The sequence below is a fragment of the Nyctereutes procyonoides genome, unplaced genomic scaffold (genome assembly GCF_905146905.1).
Source record: "Nyctereutes procyonoides isolate TBG_1078 unplaced genomic scaffold, NYPRO_anot_genome, whole genome shotgun sequence".
In the NCBI taxonomy this organism is placed as follows: domain Eukaryota; kingdom Metazoa; phylum Chordata; class Mammalia; order Carnivora; family Canidae; genus Nyctereutes; species Nyctereutes procyonoides.
Genome location: NW_026575030.1, coordinates 230,402 through 251,988, shown reverse-complemented (window position 1 = coordinate 251,988; position 21,587 = coordinate 230,402). Strand labels below are relative to the sequence as shown.

At 47.8% G+C, this 21,587-nt stretch overlaps 1 protein-coding gene across 1 annotated transcript in view; it reads right to left on the bottom strand.

Annotated features, from left to right (window-relative positions):
- Positions 1-21,587, bottom strand: part of LCT (lactase) — a 50,174-nt gene that overhangs the window by 8,770 nt on the left and 19,817 nt on the right. Inside the window, exons 6-12 of the mRNA XM_055316100.1 lie at positions 19,028-19,712; positions 16,534-17,179; positions 12,382-13,932; positions 11,289-11,557; positions 6,341-6,631; positions 3,897-4,095; positions 2,149-2,351 (exon numbers count right to left, since the gene is read on the bottom strand). Of these exons, the coding sequence (XP_055172075.1) occupies positions 2,149-2,351; positions 3,897-4,095; positions 6,341-6,631; positions 11,289-11,557; positions 12,382-13,932; positions 16,534-17,179; positions 19,028-19,712 (3,844 nt within the window). The remainder of the gene's footprint in view (positions 1-2,148; positions 2,352-3,896; positions 4,096-6,340; positions 6,632-11,288; positions 11,558-12,381; positions 13,933-16,533; positions 17,180-19,027; positions 19,713-21,587) is intronic.

The following is a 21,587-nucleotide window of genomic DNA, read 5'->3' as shown; positions in this document are numbered from 1 at the left end:
CCCACCCCCACCAGCCCTTAAACTCGCCATCTCCTCATGGCTTAAATGCCCACAGGCCCCATCTGCTGTGTCTGGGAAGGGCAGGGCCGCATCCTCAACCCCTGCAGATCAAAGGGAGGCACTGAGGACTGCCTCGGACTCCAGAGGTGCTGCCTGGCTGCCCTTGCTGGGGGCCCACGAGAAACTGGGAGAGACCAGAAGCCTCTAGGCTGTGGGTTTCCTCTTACCACAAAGCAGATCCTTCCCCATCATCCTAGGGATCAACCAGAACTTTCTGGGGAGGGCTGAGTTGGAAGGCTTTCCTGGCTGCTCAAGGCAAAGGGTGATTCTTCATGGGCTCTGGATTCACAGTCAATCCAACTTTTGGGGAACTTTTCAAGCTATGTTCTTGAATGGGGTCTAGGCCATTCTTACCTTTAGGGAGGACATGTGGCGCCCAGATGCTATGATGCTGGGGTCCTGAGGCTTTTTTTTTTTTTTTAATTTTTATTTATTTGCGATAGTCACACAGAGAGAGAGCTAGAGAGAGAGGCAGAGACACAGGCAGAGGGAGAAGCAGGCTCCATGCACCGGGAGCCCGACATGGGACTCGATCCCGGGTCTCCAGGATCGCGCCCTGGGCCAAAGGCAGGCGCTAAACCGCTGCGCCACCCAGGGATCCCCCTGAGGCTTTTTCAGTCTCTCCCCATCCCCCCCTCCCCTGCTGGCTGATGCCTGAAATGTGGGCTGAGGGTAGCCTCTCAGGAGGCTTTGGAACACACACACCCTGGCAAAAGAGGCTTTGCACACTTGAGGTAGCACAGTGCTCCTTCCTGTGGTAGCTGGTTTTAGGGTATGTGTGTCTCATGACTCTGGGCCGCAGTTTCACAGTTCAACAACTGACTCATTCTAATGAGATTAGAGCCTAACATTTCCTGAGGTTTGGGGTTTTGATTTCAGGAAAATTATTGCTCTAATTTACCAGTTCTGTGAGTCTAAAATGAGAGATGCATTATTTTTGTTCTAAGACTTCTTCCCCAGTTGACTGACAAATGGGAAAATTAAGCTCTTATTTGCTTTCATTAATTTGATCACTGTTACCAAGTTCTGTGAAGTCTGGCAAACTAAGACCCATGTTGTCCCCTCAGAATGCCGTTGTCATCAAGCTCCTCCACAGAGCCTTTTAAAAGTGGGGGCCAGTGAAGAGAGAGAGGCCCTTGGCTTTCTTTTCTAAAGATGCTGAAGCACCAGAGAGGGTGCTTTCTAACCCTGTCAGAGACACTAGCAAGAGCCAGGGAAATGCTGAACCCTGACAACGGCCATGCTTTTCTCTCCTCACGTCAGGGCCTCACACTGAAGAAAGGATCGGCCATTTTGTTGGCATCCGGTTTCTAGTGACTCCACTTTTTTCCTTTTATTAAAGATTTATTTATTTTAGAGAGAATGTGAGCACCAATGGGGGGAAGGACAGAGGGAAAAGGAGAATCTTAAGCAAACTCCGTGCTGAGCATGGAGCCCCATGCAGAGCTTGATCTGACGACCTTGAGGTCATGACCTGAGCCGAAATCAAGAGCTGGACGCTTAAGCAACTGGGCCACCCAGGTGCCCCGTGACTCTTACTTTCAAGGAGCAAAATTCCATGACCAAAGATGCATGTAAAGATGTTAAACTCAGAGAATTGGAAAATTATGGGCACTAATGAGTTTCACAGAATCTAAAGGCCCCCCAACTCAAGGAATTCTTAGGGTGAATAAATAAAATTAGATGGTGACACCTACAGGTGGGTGAAGTGGGACACTGCAGCCCAGCTCTATCAGCTACTATAGTCAAATCAGAGACTGAAGAGATGGAATTCCTGTTCGTTAGCTCCAAGCCAGCATTTTATGCAGCCAGGGCTATACATAAAATGATTTTTAAGAATTAAAAGAAAACTCAACCCCAAAGAACTTGGATCACAGCAAACCTGTGATATAGATAGGTTGTCTCTGCTTCATAGATGAGAAAACTAATGTATAAAAATGTGTAGGTGATTTTTCACAAAATCAGGTAATAGCAAAACAGGGTCTTGAACCTAAATCTTTGTTTTGCAATCTAATTCCATTTCCATTAGCTCATGACAGGAAGGAGAAACAGGCAAGCGTATTAACAAAGCCCAGGGGAGAAACAGACCTGAACGTATCTCCTGGCTGCTTCCACATCCTGCTGGTTAGAGGGGTCTCTGGGCTCAGCCCAGTCACTGCTGATGGTGATGGAAATCACGCCACCTTGACTGGCACGGTACACGTCATTGTACAGGTGCCAGGCCTCAGCGTGAGCCTTTATTAGGTTGTGGCCAACAACATAGGGGGCAGTGCCAGGCCTAAAGGAGATTCCTGGAAATGCACACATGGATGTCAACAAAGAATGAACACGATCAAGAAAATCACTCTCTCCCCACAGACGGCTTCTACGTTTGAGAGAAAGAGTGTAGATTTTGGTGTTAGGAGGAAGGGAATTGAAAGGGAATTGAAATCCTTCACTTGTTTCTAGCTGGCTAACTTGGGGTAATTCAGTCTTTCAGTTTCCTCCTTGCAAAGTGAGCAATAAGAAAGTTGTTGTGAGGGCAGCCCCGGTGGCGCAGCGGTTTAGCGCCGCCTGCAGCCTAGGGTGTGATCCTCAGGACCTGGGATCGAGTCCCACGTGGGGCTCCCTGCATGGAGCCTGCTTCTCCCTCTGCCTGTGTCTCTGCCTCTCTCTCTCTGTGTGTCTCTCATGAATAAATAAATAAAATCTTTAAAAAAACAAGTTGTTGTGAGAAGGCAAGGAGACTGTGTATGTGTGTATGTGAAGCACCTAGCAGCACTGTGTCTGGTGAGAAGATACTCGGTAAATGTTGGTTTCTGTAAACTTCTCAAAGAATGGCTCCTACATCTCAGGCTGGTTTCCCAGCAGAGTACGTGCCTTGGGAGTTTGACATCCTGGCGCTTTCTGGGGGACGTACAGTGGAAGTAAGGGTTGGAGAATTCAGCTGGTAGAAGCAGCTGACACAGACTCCTTGAGAGCAAACATGGTGAGATAGGTCAGCTCTCACGTACTGAAGGAAGTTGAAGGAATGGGACCAGCCAAGGACCAATGGGAGCCAAAGCACCAGCCAAGGACCAATGGGAGATAAATGTAACAATTTGTGGCTCTTTCCAGCATTTACATGGGATCCCAAGGAATCATGTGAACGCAGATTCACTCTTCTGCTCAGAACTAGAGAAAAGGTGAATTGGATGGTTCTAAAGGGACAAGGACAGGTCCACAATCCCTGATTCAAAACCCTTAGAAAAAAAAAAAAAAAACCTTTAGGGTCCATGTGGTCTGGAAGTACAAGAGTTTTGTGTGTTAGAAAAGTACTAAATTGCACGTGACATAGTTACACATCACAGCACCCAGGACAGCTCTCTGTAATCAAGGACCGGAACGTGCCTGCCGCAGAAATGTCCACACTAAGTGAGGTAATGCCCATAAGCAGCCTCGTATCGGTTCAAGTCAGGATGAGCTCAGGTCAGCCAAATCCATTCTTGGAAACTTTTGGATTTTGAAGTTGCAGAAAACACACTGTGGACCTATACAGTCTGATGGCTCATCCTTTCCTACCTCGGTTAGTCCCGGTCTCCGATCTCAGGGAGCTTCCCATCTGAGGCGGGCCAAAAAAGCACAAAGAAATGAAGCCATTTGGACATACCAAGATGTAAAATCCACATTTAGGAAAAAGCGGTGTCAGAAGGGGCACGCTGCTGCCTGTCAGCAGCCTTGAATAAGCGGCAGGGATTCCGAGGCACTGCCATGGAGCCTTCCTGGCCTCCTCTTCCAGTGCCACTTGGATTTCAAGTCTTGGTGGGATGAGGATGCCATGCTCCAAAGAGCTGACAAGTGGAGCCTGGGCCCCTTACCTGGAGCTGCTGTCCCGTAGCCATAGCCCTGGGTTGCGATGACAAAGGGCTCATTCAGAGTGATCCAGAACTTCACCTTGTCCCCCAGCCTCTGGAAGAGCACGTCTGCATACTCTTTAAAGCGCTGCACAATGGTCTCATTCTCCCAGCCCCCAACATCCTGGAGTGCCTGGGGCAGGTCCCAGTGGTAAATGGTCACCTGTGGAAAAAGCAAGACCCGCAGTTCCATCAGTCCCCTTTCACGGGAACTCACGGGTGCTGTAAGCACCAGCACAGATGCTACCAAAGCAGAGAATGAAAAGGCAAAACAGCTCCCAGGTTCGGGGGCGGGGGAATGGGGGGGTGGGGGGGGAGTGGCGGGGACAGCAGTGCTGGCGTGTGGGAGTCACATCTGGGTCTGAGAAGCCTGGTTTGAATCCCAGCTCTGCCACCTACGAGCCGTGTGACCCTGGCTCAGGCACTAAGACCTGCATGCACGTCATGGAATTCTTGTGGGGCCTGTGTCACGTAGCAGAGCCCTTGACAAGTGGCCGACACCGGGCAGCTCTTCAGTGTTGCCTCGGTGGTCGTCAGGAATTAGAAATGCCAGCGCTCCAGAACCCGCCTGGGTAGACTGCTGAGCGCTGAGGCTCTGAGGCTCCAGGAGGAGTGGAGGTGTTTTGCTTATAAAGGGGGGACACCCCGGAAACGTCATCCAATGTATCTGGAGGTTCTTCCTGTGGAGTCGGGAATACCTTGCTGGAGGCGGCTCCCTGGCCATATCCACGTCGCCCTTCTTGCCTCCTGGCCCTCCTCTTGATGCCCTCACACACCCCCAAGCCCGGTCTCCACTGGGCCACTAACCATCTTCAGCCCAGATGCAGTCTCCCTTTATATGGCAGACCCTTCCCCGGCCCACGTATCCATCCAGACTCTCCTCTCTATTCTTTTTTTTTTTTTTTTTTAAGATTTTATTTATTTATTCATGAGAGACAGAGAGAGACAGGCAGAGGGAGAAGCAGGCTCCATGCAGAGAGCCCGATGCAGGACTCGATCCCAGGTCTCCAGGATCAGGCCCTGGGCCCAAGGCAGGCGCTAAACCGCCGAGCCACCCAGGGATCCCCTCTCCTCTCTATTCAAGACCCACACCTCCCTGAAGCTTTCCGTGCCCAACGCTTTCCCTTTCCAAGCGTCTAAATGCCCTCAAAGACTGTTCCACTGTTGGCCCTGAGCTACGTGCTCTCTGATGTTCTGAACTGTGTGTGATGAAGTTCATTGTCCGCTGAGACCGTGGGGTCCTGCAGGCAGCCACCTGGCCATGTTCTCTCTCCGCATTCAGGGTAAGAAGTGCTGCATGGCTCGTTCGCTCCTGCAATGTTATCAGTATGAGGGAAGAAGTCCAGAGAGCACTTTATTTAGGGGGGAAAATAGTAACATGGAGATGACATTCTGGCTGCACTATGTAATCGCAGCCAGCGGAGCAGAGGAAACGCCGAGCTTCACAGAACCGTGCCCTCCAGTGCTTTACCACATATGGCCCAGGTAAAGAGGAAAAGTGTTCTTAGGCTCCCAAGTAAAATTTTAAAATTTTGGTGAGAGCAAAGTAAGCTCACAAGTGAGCATAATAACTAGCTGAAACACACACACCCCTTAGCTGCAGTAATTCTGCTCCTAGGACTACAGGCTATTTAATCCATGTGAAATTACATATGTCTGTGATTACTCATTGCACTCGTGGTTAAAATGGCAAAAGACTGGAAACATCACAGGGAAGAGTTGATAAATGGGAAAGAAAGGGTACAAATAGAATTCCATATGACTTTAAAAGAAAAAAGAGGGATCCCTGGGTGGCGCAGCGGTTTGGCGCCTGCCTTTGGCCCAGGGCGTGATCCTGGAGACCCAGGATCGAATCCCACATCGGGCTCCCGGTGCATGGAGCCTGCTTCTCCCTCTGCCTATGTCTCTGCCTCTCTCTCTGTGTGTGTGTGACTATCATAAATAAAAATAAAAAATAAAAAAATAAAAAATAAAAAAAATAAAAGAAAAAAGAATCAATGAGGAGATATGGATATGGAAATATATGTCAGCAATACTGCTAAATAAAAGCAAATAGGCTTTTAAAATTGCATGTATGTCACCATTATGAAAAAAGAGGAGGAAGGGAACAAACATGCACACATGTAGACATTTCCTGGCTAATCTATGCAAAAGAAGGACATGGGAACCCAGCAAATGTGGCTGCCTTGAGGCAGGGGAACTGGCTGGCTGGGGGTCAGAGATGGAAGGAAAATCATCACTGTGGACTCTCACACTTTTTAAATTCTGCACCATGTGAATTTACTGACAGCTCAAAAATTGAATCTGAAAACAGCATTTTGTTTTTGTAACATGGAGCTCCCTGGCCCAGCAGGCCCCACCCCCCACCATTTGGACTTGACCAAGGCCTGACTGGGGCCCGACTTCACCTGGGGCTTGATATTGGCGGCCAGCAGAGCGTCGATGAGCCGCACATAGTAGTTGAGGCCTGCTTCATTGACGTACTTGTTGGTTCCATCTGGGAGGACACGAGCCCAGGAGACAGAGAAGCGGTAGTGGGACACACCCAGGTTCTGCAGGGCGACCACGTCCTCAGCAATCTTGTGATAACTGTCACAGGCCACATCTCCATTGTCATCGTTCCCAATCTTCAGTGGTGTGTGAGAAAACGTGTCCCAAATACTGAGTCCTTTGCCATCTGCTCTCCATGCACCTTCAACCTCAAGGGGACAAGACATGGTCTAGGTTATGCTGTCAAGCCCTCCCAAGTTCCTTTGTCAATGAGGGAGGCGTGAATCAGGATGCAAGTCAGCGCCACCTCTGGGAAGCTTCTCTGCCCACCCTCTAATTTCCGAACTCCTACAGCTTTCTGTACACACTTTCTGTCCATCCTGGCACTGTCTCTCTGCACCACACTGTTACGAAAGTGCCGACTGACTTCCAGGGTATTGGGTCTTTCATCTTGGTGTCCCAGCACTTAACACAGCAGTGTCTGGTGTATGGCAGGTCCTCACTGAAAGTCTAAATGAACTATTGCACATGCCTCTACCCCCAATCATGGTCAAACAAATACCAGTGATGCCAGGAATGGAAGCAGAATTTCTAATCAGGACCTTTATCACCGTTTCTGTGCCTCCTTTACTCTTCCCACCTACCTTATACAGAAAGTGACCATAAGCCACTGGGCAAATGCTTACTTACAGACTTAGGTAATGCGATACATACAAGTTCTAGTATTTTAATTTTTCTATTTTTTATTTATTTTGGAAACAGCAAGTGTGCACAAGCAGGGGTGGGGGGAGGGGCCGAGGGAAAGGGAAAGAGAGAATCCCAAACAGACTCCCACCAAACAAGGCACCTGACTCAGGGCTCCATCCCACAACCTTGAGATCATGACCTGAGCCAAAAATCAAGAGTCAATGTTTAACTGACTGGGCCACCCAGGTGCCCCTATTTTGCTTTAAAGCACTACAGCACATATGCTGTGATATTATGTAACTGGATGCAGCTAAGGTAGTGTTGGCATCCCAAGAACACACGCCCAGGCTTGGCCTGCACAGCCTCCATGCAAGTGGCAGGTCCCAGGCCAGCAGGCATGCACCAGTGCATGAGACAGCTTTGGTGGCAGCGAGATTAGTTAATGCAGGGGGATGGAGAAAATAAGTGACAATGATGAGGCTATTAGGAACTAGATTTTTTGCCATTAGAGAAAGGAGATACAAATACGGGTAACGGGAAGGCTAGCATGAAGCCTGTGGAGTTGGATTGGAATTGGACATCAGTATGAAGTCATTGTTTTTCAATCTACATAGAGCTGGGGTGGATGTAGAAATACATATAAGTGCACATGTGTGTGTTTGTGCACGTGTACACACATGTATTTCCTGGCTCTGTCTACTGTGAGGGCTGAGGAATGCTGACATCCCAGTAGCAGTGAGCACACCTAGCAGTTAGACTTCAGTTTCTAAATGCTCCTGTCCAGGAGAAGAGGCCAGGGCTCATTAGAGAAAGGGATGGGCAGGGCTCAGGCAGTAAAGGTCCAAGATGATCCTGGAACATTCTGTACCAGAATGAACTAAGGAAGTGACCAAAGAATGATGGGCCATGTGAAAAGGACACAGGATCTGGCTAAAAGGCACTCTCCATGGTAAAATGTGGAAAAATGTGAACATCTGAATACCTAATAATAGCAGAAGTATAACTCATTGAATAAAATAGGACTCCATGAGGCCATACTGATGCATATTTATATAGTATGAATAAATAGAAAAGTCAGAGCTTGACCTTTCTGTTGAATGCCACTTAACAAACACAAGAGGAATAATGAAATGAGAAAATCGCCATTCGTCAGCGATCACAGAAATAACCAATTCAGGCAAAAATTATCAACAGTTGCTAGAACTAGTGGGTAAAATTTGATGAGGAATAGGTTATAGAGTCTCCAAGTAGTTTGCCACAAAATATTTATTATAACTACAAAAAACTTAAAATCTTATGATAGAGAAACCTGGCAAATACTTTCTCATTCAAGGAATGAAATCTGTTTCATATACATACTATATGTGTGTGTGTATATGTATATAAATATATACTAAATATGTATAAACACACGGAAAATAAGGCAAATGGTAAAATTTTAACAGTTGACAAATATGAGGAAAGAGTACATAGGAGTCCTCTACTATTTTTGCAACTTTTCTGTATGTTAAAAGATTTCCAAATAAAAGGTTTTAAAAAGAACGCATGATCAGGGGCGCCAAGGTGGCAAAGCTGGTTAAGCATCTCTTGGTTTTGGCTCAGGTCATGATCTCAGGGTTGTGGGATCGACAGTGTGAAGTCTGCTTACGACGGTCTCTCTTCCTCCCTCTTCTCACCGCGCTGCATCCCCTCCCTGCCAAGTGCTCACTCGGTTTCTCTAAAATAAATAAATAAATCTTAGAAAAAGAGAAAAAGTGAACAAACAATCAGGCAGTGTCTAATCAGGAAGTCCACACTATAAGCACGTCTCATTAATTCTTGCTTCATACGTGACACTTTGCTGATTAGACTAGTTAATGTCACAAATGGTGACAATCATGCCTGCTGACTGCCTGATGAATAGAAATGGGTGCTTGCTGATGCCAGTTTACTCACTCAAGATGTGGGCTGGCTCAAAGCTTTTCAAGACACTCCTTTCCTTGCATGGACAGGGCTTAAGAGTCCTACAGGGTCTGAAACCTGTGCCGGAGAATACATTCCTAACCCTTCCTGTGTCCAGCCATGAACTTGTGGGGCAGTGGTTCTCACCCAGGGCCTATTTATTTTGTCCCTGAAGAGACATTTAGCAGCAATGACTGGCAACATTTTTAACTGTTACAGCTTGGGGAGGAATCTACTGACCTCTAGTGGGTACAGAGCAGGGATGCTACTAAACACCCCGCAGCGCAGAGGAAAGCCTCGCAAAAAGGAATTATCCATGCAAATGTCAATCAGGCCAAAGTGGGGAAAACCCTGTACAGTGGATTCTGTTGGCATGAAGTAAAAGTAAGAGAATGGGGTCTCCGAAATCCTGGCATTTCCTGAAGTGATTCTTTCACGCAAGGTGTCGGCCAGAGCACCTAAGAGGACCAAGACCTGGGGTTTCTTCCAGCCCACAGCACAGGATACGTGAATAGTCTTTGTATCTGTGCATTTGTTTTTTTTTTTTTCTGTGCATTAACAATGTCCAGATTTCACAGAGGAAGACATACACACGGCCAACAAGCACGTGAGAAAATGCTCCGCATCACTGGCCATCAGGGAAATACAAATCAAAACCACAATGAGATACCACCTCACACCAGTGAGAATGGGGAACATTAACAAGTCAGGAAACAACAAATGTTGGAGAGGACGTGGAGAAAGGGGAACCCTCTTGCACTGTTGGTAGGAATGTGAACTGGTGCAGCCACTCTGGAAATTGTGTGGACGTTCCCCAAAGAGTTAAAAACAGAGGTACCGTACGACCCAGCAATTGCACTGCTGGAGATTGACCCCAAAGATAAAGATGCAGTGAAACGCCGAGACACCTGCACCCCGATGTTTCTAGCAGCAATGTCCACAATAGCCAAACTGTGGAAGGAGCCTCGGTGTCCATCCACAGATGAAGGGATAAAGAACCTGTGGTCTCTGTATACAGTGGAATGTTACTCAGCCTTTAGAAAGGATGAATACCCACCATTTGCTTTGACAGGGATGGAACTGGAGGATATTATGCTGAGTGAAGTAAGTCAATCGGAGAAGGACAAACATCATATGGTCTCATTCATTTGGGGAATATAAAAAATAGTGAAAGGGATTAAAGGAGGAAGGAGAGAAAATGGGTGGGAAATATCAGAGAGGGAGGCAGAACATGAGAGACTCCTAACTGAGAAACGAACTAGGGGTGGTGGAAGGGGAGGTGGGCGGGGGGTTGGGGTGACTGGGTGACGGGCACTGAGTGGGCACTTGATGGGATGAGCACTGGGTGTTATGCTATATGTTGGCAAATTGAACTCCTATAAAAAAATAAAAATAAAAAAATAAAGTAGAAAATGTAATAAAAAAGGGGGATATCTCCCCTGCATCTAAAAAAAAATCCCAATGTCCAGATGGCAGAATGTGGTCTGAGACTTCATGGCAACCCGGCAGTGCGGCCTGGGACGAGCCAACCCTCACCCGCCTCGGAAACATCAGCAGCTCTAGCTGGCTAGAAAACACCCCCGGCTGAGCACACCGAATCAGGTCAGCTCACAGCACTGACCCCGACCAGGTTCCACGAGAGCACACAGAGCCCCCCCCCCCCCGCCCCTTGCCTCAGAGGAAATAAACGGAGGCAGAGGATACAAAACGGGGACTCCCCACTAACTGCCTGGGCCAGTCACTCTGCTTTTTATCTTTTATTTTTCTGGGAAAAAGCAAAACCCCTATATCTTCTGTATGAGTGAGTTTGGTTTGGTGTGCATCAGCTAGCAACGTGATGCCGTCAGGACACCGAGACTAGCCCAGGCCCACGTGACAGCCATTTTGAGCAAATTGCCTGCTTGGAAGGGACTAGATAAGAAATAAACATATTCCAGCAGAGAATCTTCCTGTTTGCATGTCTCCGCCTAAGTGTTCGGGCCCAGATTCACCTGCTCCATTTCGCCTGCCAACACCTGTCTCAGCATGGCCCTCGAAACCCCGCTGGTCTGCCTGAATTTGGGGATGTGAAGAAACGGGGCTGAAGGAAGAGGGCCTCCCAGACCCCCTGCACGGCATCTATACTTCCCTCCCCAGGGCTGTGAGAATCCCGTGTCCCTGCCCTCCCAGCCCTGAGCCAACAGCCTGGCACATAATAGGTACGCAACACATGTTGCTGAACTGCCCTGGACTTCTCACCTGATACGCAGCAGTGGCTGCACTCCAGATGAAGCCCTCGGGAAAATGTCCATAGAGAAACTCATCTTCCTTGGGCAGCGGCATGCCGTTGTTGGTGATGACCTCTGTGTAGTACCTGGCGGAGGCTCTTGCCGTGCGAGGCCTATTTCTGTTGTTGAAATCAACATGGTACAGTCCAAACTTGACTGTGTAGCCATTCAGCCACTCAAAGTTGTCCATCAGAGACCACGCAGAATATCCTCGAAGGTCTACACCGTCAAGTCTATAGGCTGGTAACATTCCAAAGGGAGCAGAGAAGAGCTTTACACCAGGAGGGTGAGGTCCCCAAGAAGCCCGGCCCAGACTAGCATCTCACTCAAGACAATAGCCTCAACCATTAACCTGTGCACACAGCTAATGTGTGCCCAGACAGACAGGTCACCTTGTCCTTTTTGCCAGCACTGGTGCCCTCATAGCAATAATTAATGACTGATCTTTGCAAAACCATATTCTTTTTTGGGGTAAAGGGACATATCTCAAATCAAGAGTCTCAGTGCACTTTAGAAGTTAAACATACAAATGTGAATTAGAGAAGGGTTTCTTGTTCTGGAGTTCATGGAACTCACCAGAATATAAGCTCCATCCTATCTTTTTGTTCACTGCGCTTAGGATAGAACTTGTCACATAGTAGTTGCTCAATAAGGAATGGATGGACCCACGAAAATTCTCTGTATGCGTGGGAAGATGACCACATCCTTTTTCAGGTTTCCAAAGGGATACGTAACCCCAGATGGGAAAAGAATTATGGAGTTAGGGCCTAAGAGAGACTTGTCAATGGTGTGTAACCCACTCTGTCAAACCATGTCAGGCACATGACATATGGTTGCTGAAGATTCTGTAAGGGGGATAGGAATTCTCACATACGGGGATGCCCGGGTGGCTCAGCGGTTGAGCACCTGCCTTCGGCCCGGGGTGTGATCCTGGGGCCCCGGGATCGAGTCCCGCGTCGGGCTCCCCACATGGGGCCTGCTTCTCCCTCTGCCTGTGTCTCTGCCTTTGTCTCTGTGTCTCTCATGAATAAATAAAATCTTTTAAAAAATTAATTCTCACATACCTTTCAAAGCTTCATTGATGTAGGTTTTGTGATAAAATATCCTATCGGTATCGTCCACTTTGGGATTTTCCAGCCCCACCCCGTTTTCAGTGATGTAAATGGGGATGTCCCCGTACTCTTCCTTGATCCAGTTGAGCAGCCTTCGCGTGCCCCAGGGCACAGCTCTATTCATGGCTGTGGAAGGCCACGAGGAGTCCTCCTCCTCAGTGGTCTCCCAGTCCTCTTCATAGGAGGGTGGATTTAACCTGGATGTCTTGTGCTGCACGATTCTGGAGGAGTAGGTATTGAGGCAGAAAACATCAGCTGTAGCTCGGATGTAGCTCTTCTCTTCCTCGGTGAAGCTTGGCAGGCGGGAGGTGGCTAAGTGTTGAAGTTCACTCCTGTTCCCCACTTTCCACTTCATGGCATCAGGATAGTCTCCATTTCGGAAAATAGGGTGGGCAAACCAGCCCAGGGAAAACTGCAGGGTTCGGTCAGCTGCCTCCACGTCCCTTGGGAGCTCCGGTGACTTGGGCTCTGCCCAGTGTGTACTGAGGCTCAAAGAGATGACCCCCTTCTGTTCCTGCCTGTATTTCTCATCATAAGTGTGATAGACTTTGGCATGAGCTTTGATAATTGCATGGCCAATCCTGTAAGGTGCCCAGCCTGGGTCTTTCACCTTTGGAGGAAAATCCCCTGAGCCGTAACCTAACCATGCCTGGTATGTGGGCTCATTGAAGGTCATCCAGAACTTGACTCTGTCCCCAAAGGTCTGGAAACAAAAGTCTGCATAGCTGTTAAACAACTCAATCAAGGAAGGATTTTCCCAGCCTCCAATATCCTGGAGGGCCTGGGGCAGGTCCCAGTGGAACAGGGTCACCATGGGTGAGATGTTGCTTGCCACCAAGCCATTGATCAGCCTGTTGTAATAATCAACACCATATCTGTTGATAGAACTGTTTCTCCCTGTTGGGAAAATCCGAGACCAGGAGAGAGAGAAGCGATAGGCCTTCACCTTCAAAGCTCGAAGCATATTCAGATCGGCATCCAATTGGTTATAACTGTCACAGGCGATGTCTCCAGTGGAATTGTCTTTCACGTTGTTCCCTGGTGTGTGAGTGAAGTTATCCCAGATGCTGGGACCTTTGCCATCAGCATCCCAAGCTCCCTCGATCTGATAGGCTGATGAGGACACGCCCCACAGAAAGTCATCCCGGAAAGTGCCATGGTAGAACAAATCTCTTTCAAACTTGGGTTGGTTGGAGAACTTTTCCCAAACTACTTTAGCCTTGGAGGGCACGTCAGATGGAAAAGGGAAGGCTCTGATTTTAGGTGGAAAGTCGGCTGTACGGGGTGGTGGCAGGCTCTTGACTACCTTGGGAAGGAAACCATTCTTTTCAATGATGCTGGTGAAAAAGTCGGCAGATTTCCTAGGAGTCCTTGGCTTGCTGCTGTCATTGAAGTTAACGTGGTGCAGCCCAAACCTCTGGCTGTAACCAGAGGGGCCTTCGAAGCCATCTATGAGGGAACGAGCGATGTAAGCTCGAACATCCACCAGGTCCTCCTTGATGGCTATGGGGAAAAACATAACTCAGGATTATTTTAAAGTCTCTATTACTGTATGCACATTTTGGAGGGGACTTAGGTTACCTCAAAATGTTAACCCTTTTTCCCTATAATGAATAATAGAAAAAATCCACAAGACTCTACAAAATCATCAGGCCACATCTGTGGTCATAAATCTCAGTCCAGAGGAGCATCCCTGTTTTAAAATGAATATGAGAATGTGTCCCATCTGCTATTATTAGGGCTCCCTGAATTTTCATAGAATGCATAAATATTTAAAATGTACTTTTGTTTTTCCTCATATTTAGCAATACTGACATAAAATGATCACATATCCCATCTTAAAAAAGAGAAATAAAGCCTACAGTAAGGTATTTCCTGGTACAATGGGTTGAATAGTGGTCCCCAAAAAGATATGTCCAAATCTTAACTTCCCATACCAATGAATGTAATATTATTTGGAAAAGGGGTCTTTGTAGATGTAATTAAGGATCTTAAGATGAGCTCATCCTGCATTAACCAGGTGAGTCTGAAATTCAATGACAAGTATCCTTAAAAGAGAAATAGAGAAGGTCCACATGAAGATGAAGGCAGAGATTGTGGTGATGCAGCCACTAGCCAGGGAATGCCTGGAACTACCAGAGGCTGGAAGAGGCAAGGAAGGAGCCTACTCTGGAGACTTCAGAGGAATAGTGGCCCTACTTACATCTCCATTTTGGACATTTGGCCTCTAGAACCATGAGAGAAGGAAAAGAAAGAAAAGAGGGAAAGTCTAGTGAGTCAACCACAAACCAGCATCAGAGTAAAGCAATGGCTTTGGGCTCAAAATGGGAACCAGCAAAGTATTAAGCCCTATTTTTATCAGGTTACACAGCCTCTCAACAAACATTGACTGTATAAGAAGTAGATCATTCATGTATTTTATATAGTTCATTTAATCATTCAATAAATAATTTAGTAAGCACCTACTTCATCCCAGTCTGTAATAGTCTCTGGAAACATAAAGATGAACAGGAGCCTCATAGGTTAGTAGATATTGCTTAGACAGAAATAGAAAGGAAAAAAAAAAAACAGAAAGGCCTATGGTGGGCAGCCCGGGTGGCTCAGCAGTTTAGTGCCACCTTCAGCCCAGGGCGTGATCCTGGAGACTCGGGATGGAGTCCCACATTGGGCTCCCTGCATGGAGCCTGCTTCTCCCTCTGCCTGTGTCTCTGCCTCTCTCTCTCTCTCTCTCTCTCTTTCTCTCTGTGTGTGTCTCTCATGAATAAATAAAATCTTTAAAAAAAAAAGTCTGTTTTATGGGGACACCTGGATGGCTCAGTGGTTGAGCATCTGCTCAATGATGAGAAAAAGTGTTAGTTAAGAGGTGAAGAAAAGATACTCTCATACACAGCTGGTGGGAATGTAAATTACTAGAGCCACTGTGGAAAACAATATGGACGTTCCTCAAAAAAATTAAAAATAGAATTACCCTATGATTCAGTAATTCCACTACTGGGCATTTACCCAGAGAAAACAAAAACACTAATTCAAAAAGATATATGTACCCTGTTTATTTCAGCATTAGTTACAACAGCCAAATTATGGAAGCAGCCCAAGTGTCTATCAGAAGATGAATGGATAAAGAAAATGTGGTATTTATATATACAATGAAATATTACTCAACCATAAAAAAAGAATGAAATCTTGCCATTTGCAACAACATGGATGGATGTAGAGGGTAAAATGCCAAGTGAAATAAGTCAGTCAGATAAATACAAATACCATATGATTCCACTCATATGTGGAATTTAAGAAACAAAAAAAGGATACAAGAGACAAAGACTTTTAAGCATAGAGAACAAACAGTTACCAAAGGGGAGTGGGGGGATGGGTGAAACAGGTAAAAGAAATTATGAGTACACTTATCATGATGACCACTAGTAATGTATAGAATTGTCAGATCACTATATTGTATACCTGAAACCAATATAACATGGTATGTTAACTATCCTAGAATTAAATTTTTTTTAAAATTGTTAAAATACATAAAACTGTGTCAGGTTAAGAATGATTCTGTAGATATGAATTAACTGGATTAAAGTGAATGATGTGGAATGTAGATTTTATAGCTTGTTAAAGGAGATGGAGATTAATGTGGCCAGAACAATGAGGGTTTAATGGGTTGGAGTCCCATGCTATAATGCCATCGTCATCCTATATTGCAATTTTCTGTGTGCTTCTGTAGACTTTGATTATCCTATGGGGAAAAGATGATATTTGTTCAATATTTTACCCTTATGGTCTTGTGCAACATGTGAATGAATGTCACTGAATACATTTTTGTTAAACGAAGGCATTAAAAGATGATGAGTCTTGATCAATGGATAAGACTCAGATGGGCAGAATGTGGAAGGAGGCATTGTAGGGAATAAGAACAAAGGAGCAGAGACTTGAGGCTTCTGGAGGATACCAGGGAGCCGATGTGAAGGATTTCTGCTATTACTACTAACACTACTTTTTGGCTTCATTTTCTCGGTAGATTCTCTTTGTCTCATTAAACAAAACTCTGAAGACTTGGAGAAGTACCACCCGCCTTCCCATCACCAGCATATCCACTTTTCTTACCCTTGAGCACCTCATTGATATATTTATTGAAGTAGTCTACTCTCAAGGAATCCTCAAAGAGATCTTCGGTCTCCCCTATAGGCATGCCATTCCCGGCCAGGTAGATCGGAACTTTTCCTCTTGTGTATTCCAAAGACACATACTTTAACAGCCTCCTTATGCCCCAGGGCACCACATAAATCCAAGGGGATGAGGTCTGGGGCCATGCAGGGTCCACATGTTGGGAAAAGCCTCCAATGGCATCATAGCTGGGGATGCAGGAATCTTGTTGGGTTTTGCTGATGAGGCGGGAGGTATAATGAGACAGACCCAGAAAATCAGCGGAGCCTTTCAGGAGCTGCTTCTCTGCTTCAGTAAACTCAGGGAGCTGGGCCACAGGACTGGGGCACTGTTGGTTCACCTGTTGGATCCGGGCCTTCAGGGCAGGAGGGTAGTCTCCATCCACAAAAATGGGGTGTGCAAACCAGCCCAGCATGAAGTGCAAGTAGAGTTCCGAGGCTCTGACGTCCTCGGGCCTCTCTGGGGACAGAGGCTCTGCCCAGTCTGAGTTCAACACAATGCCTACACGTCCCTGCTGCTGTGGACGATAGTAGCTATTATAGTGGTGCCAAACTCTGGCATGAGTCTTGAGGATCAAGTGAGCCACCTTGTAAGGAAGAAAGAAGGAAATACAGTGCTTAATAACAACCAATAGCAAAGCCAATGACAACCATGAATCAATAGCAAGTCTACAACACCAACAACTAGTTAGCAACGGTGTCAATGTGACCCATGTTAATGACAACATTATCGCTGAACATGTCCACCAATGTAAACAACATCAGCAAGTCATCGACAAGTTAATGCCAATGTCAACAAGTCAACAATATCAACAAGCAGTTAAGACTGATGTTAACAGTGTCAATTAATCAACATGGACAATATTGACATTGACATTATCATCAACACCAGTGCTAGTAATACCCACAATGCAGACAACAAAGTCAGTAAATCAACAACATCTACAAGCTGCCACCTCCACCACCGACAGGTCAATAGCAACAGCATCAAAAACCATGTTTCATAGTAAACATTGTTAATGAATTCTCTTGTGAATTCCTCACAACCACCTTATCTGGCAAGTATAGTTATTATTACCACTGTACAGATGAGGGAAACAAGATCCAGAGACGTGTAGACTGCAGGAAGCCTGACTCTAAGCCTGTATTCCACCCCCGCACTGCTATTCGCCTTTGTCCTCAGTAAGTACTTACTAATTCATCAACAACGAATTTGGGGGAATTATTTTAGTTGACATACTAGGCATGGACAAGTCTTTTTAGCCTACCTGTCCTCCTTTCTACTTAGTAAAATCTAGGAAGAAAACACAAGCCTGGGAATTTCTTATAGATTTAACTCAAGGTCTTACAAAAGTCAACCGCTTCCCTTGGCAGAGAGCACTGTGGGAAAACAGGCAAAAGCAGGCTGCCTGGAGCATAACAAACTTAGATTTGAATCCTGACTTTGTCACTGACTTGCTCAGTAAACTCAATCTTCTCAGTTTCCTTGTCTGCAAGAAGCGGTAATTATGGATCCATTCAGAAGGACTAAGTAAAATCGCGTATACAAAGCAGAAAGTAAAAACTGGAGTGCAGGAGCGAGTGCTTAGCTTCCTTTTTGGTTTTTATCATCTGAAGATGATGACACTTATTTTTGAGGAATTTCCTATCAAAATATGCTCTAGAAAGTCAAACTCCTCACTGCTTCTCACTTTCCAAATGTTAGTCCTTCACTGGGTCCTAAATACCAATGGCAAACTGTGCTCCTTTCCAAAAGGCAGGAATGCTTGCCTTCCAGTCTGCGCCAGGCGGGGGGCTCAATGCCGTATGACAACCAGCAGATCCGGCCACTGTGGCCGTGTAAGCACACGGGAAAGTGTTCAGGAGGGACGCCTGGGGGCTCAGTGGTTGAGCTGCTGCCTTCTGCTTAGGTCGTGATCCTGGGGTCCTGGGATCGAGACCCACATCGGGCTCCCTGCATGGAGCCTGCTTCTCCCTCTGCCTGTGTCTCTGCCTCTCTCTCTGTGTCTCTCATGAATAAATAGATGAAATCTTAAATAAAAATAAAAAGTGCACTAAATTGAGTGCACTGAGTACACGGTCAATGCAAGGGAGCTAGGACTGGAAGGAAACACAGGCCGGATGACGAGGCCAGTGGGCGGCCTCCCGTCCCCTCGCCCGGCCTGGTAACCGGTTCAGGGAGCTCCCCATACCTCTCCCCCCACCTGCAGGGAGCCCCCCAGAGCTCTCCCCCCCTGCAGGGAGCCCCCCAGAGCTCTCCCCCCCCGCAGGGAGCCCCACAGAGCTCCCCCCCCGCAAGGAGCCCCCCAGAGCTCTCCCCCTGCAAGGAGGCCCCCAGAGCTCTCCCCCCCTGCAGGGAGCCCCCCAGAGCTCTCCCCCCCCCCGCAGGGATCCCCCCACCCCACCCCCCACCCCGGGGCCGGGGCCAGGAGTACCTCGAAGGAGGCCACCCCCGGGTCCGAGATGCCCGGCGGGTGCCGGCCGCTGCCGTAGCCGGCGTAGCTCGTCACCCACGGCTCGTGGAAGGTCACCCAGAGCTTCACGCGGTCCCCGAAGGTGGCGAAGCAGAAGGCGGCGAAGCGCAGGAAGGCGTCGGCCACCCTGCGGTCGCGCCACCCGCCGAGCCGCTGCAGCGCGCGCGGCAGGTCCCAGTGCGAGAGCGCGGCCACCGGCTGCACGCCCGCCGCCAGCAGCGCGTCCACCAGCCGCCCGTAGTAGGCCACGCCGCGGGGGCTGGGCGCGCGCCCCCCGCCGGGCAGCACGCGGGACCAGGAGATGGAGAACTCGTAGACCTGCGCGCCGAGGCCGCGAAGCAGGGCCACGTCCCAGGCCGCCTTGTAGCTGTCGCTGGCCTCCTCGGGCGTCGCCGCGCCCCCGCGCCCCGCCGCGTCCCAGACGCTCGGGCCCCGGCCGTCCTCGGCCCAGCCGCCTCCCACGTTGAAGGCCCCGGTGGAGGCGCCCCAGAGGAAGCCTTCGGGGAAGGCGGCCTGCAGGAAAGCGTCCCTCTGGGCCCTGGACTGGCTGGCGAACGTCCCCCACGCCCTCCGGTAGGCGGAGCGCGCGCCCCCCAGGTCCTGCTGGGCCGCCGGGCGCCAGGCGTCGGTCCGGGAGCAGGGCCCGCTGCGGGGATGGAAAGACAGAGGGACAGCGGCGTGACTGCGCGCACAGACAGCACCGCGCACCCGAGCGCTCGGTGTCCTCGCGAACCTCTCAGGAGCCCGGGGGCAAAAACCACCCACAAAGTCCCCAAAGACGGGGAGAGTACTACCAGGCCCCTTCTTAGGGGAGTGATTTTTTTTTTTTAGATTTTATTTATTTATTTATTCATAGAGACACACAGAGACACAGGCAGGGGGAGAAGCAGGCTCCATGCAGGGAGCCGGACGTGGGACTCGATCCTGGGACTCCAGGATCACGCCCTGGGCTGAAGGCGGCGCTAACCCGCTGAGCCACCTGCAGGACTCAAGATGCTGTGTCCAGCCTGCTGATCTGCGTATCAGCTCGTCCTTGAGTACTGTTTGCCTCTGATGCCGTGCTTTTTTTTCTTAACTACAGTTTATATATTTAAAAAAAAAAAAAAAAACATAGCTAATTGAGGCACCTCCTGGCCCAGCGAGCTAAACATCAGACTCCTGATTTCACTCAGGTCATGATCCCAGGGTCCTGATGGTGAGCTCTGTGTTGGGCTCCTGCTTGAGATTCTCCCTCTCTCTCTCCCTCTGCCCTTCCCCTCCTGTTATAAATACATACAGACATACATACAAACAGCATAGCCAATAATAATGATGGCTCTAATTCATTATCCCTTGATTCTGTGCTGGCCACTGTGCTAAGAATGGTCCCTTGTGTAATTTCACAATTTTATGAGATAAGCACTATATTTATATATATTCTATATACTATATTTATTAACACTATATTTGTGTGTAGATGTTTATGTATTTTTTAGTATTTCATATTTCAAATATATATTCATCCTAATTTATATATAAGATAGAATACAAAAATGCTATCCTTACACGAACAGTCTATTTTCTATTTTATTTTTAGTCCATTTCTCTCCTTCTGTCTTCCCTTCATTTTTTTTTTAATAAAATGGTTTTTTCTAACATTTCAAAACAAACCCTCAAATGATTTCCCAATCTCCAAGTTCTGGCCCGCAGGCTGGAAAACTGTGGTTTATACTGCGGCAGTCACATCAGCAGAGGGCAACCTTGAGGAAGGGATCTGTGTAGATGGGTGTGTTTGGTCTGAGGAAGAAAATACATGGAGTGGGGGCTGCCGGGGTTGGGGATGGGCAAGGAGGTGCAGTACAAGAGCACCTCCTGTCCAAGGGCCGTCATGTGGAGAGAGGATAATGTTTGTACTAGGGTGGCCCAGAGCACAGAACCAGTAGAAGTGACAGGGATACTGCACAGGGACCTCCATCCCACAGAGGAAAACCTGAATCTTCCAAACCTGAGCACCTCCTTTTCTCTGAAGCATCTGCTAACATATTTACTAACACAGCAGTCGGGGAGGGAATGATCTATAGTTATGGATTATCCATAATATATACAGGTCTCTGGAGCACAATCAGGGACACAAGTGACATCCATTCAATGGATAGCTGCTCTGACCCAACCCTCCTGACCCTGACTGTCCTCCTGGCTTGAAGGAAATGAGGTCTTAAAGAAATAAACAGCCCCTCGGTAAAATACAATTTGCCCTAAAGGCTTTTTGTTGTTGTTTAAAATTGTTTATTTATTTAAGTCATCTCTGCACCCAACTTGGGGCTATAACCCATGACCCCGAGATCAAGAGTCACATGCTCTTCTGACTGAGCTAGCCAGGTGCCCCTCCATTTACTCTAAAGGGTTTAATGCTGGGAGTCCAGGGTTTGCCTAACTTGCGAAGAGATTTAGCACACAAAGCCTCAATCCCTATGCCCAGGCCCTCCATAGGGTCTGTCCTTCCCCTGTCCCCAGCCTCAGAGCATCCCAGATAATGCTCTTT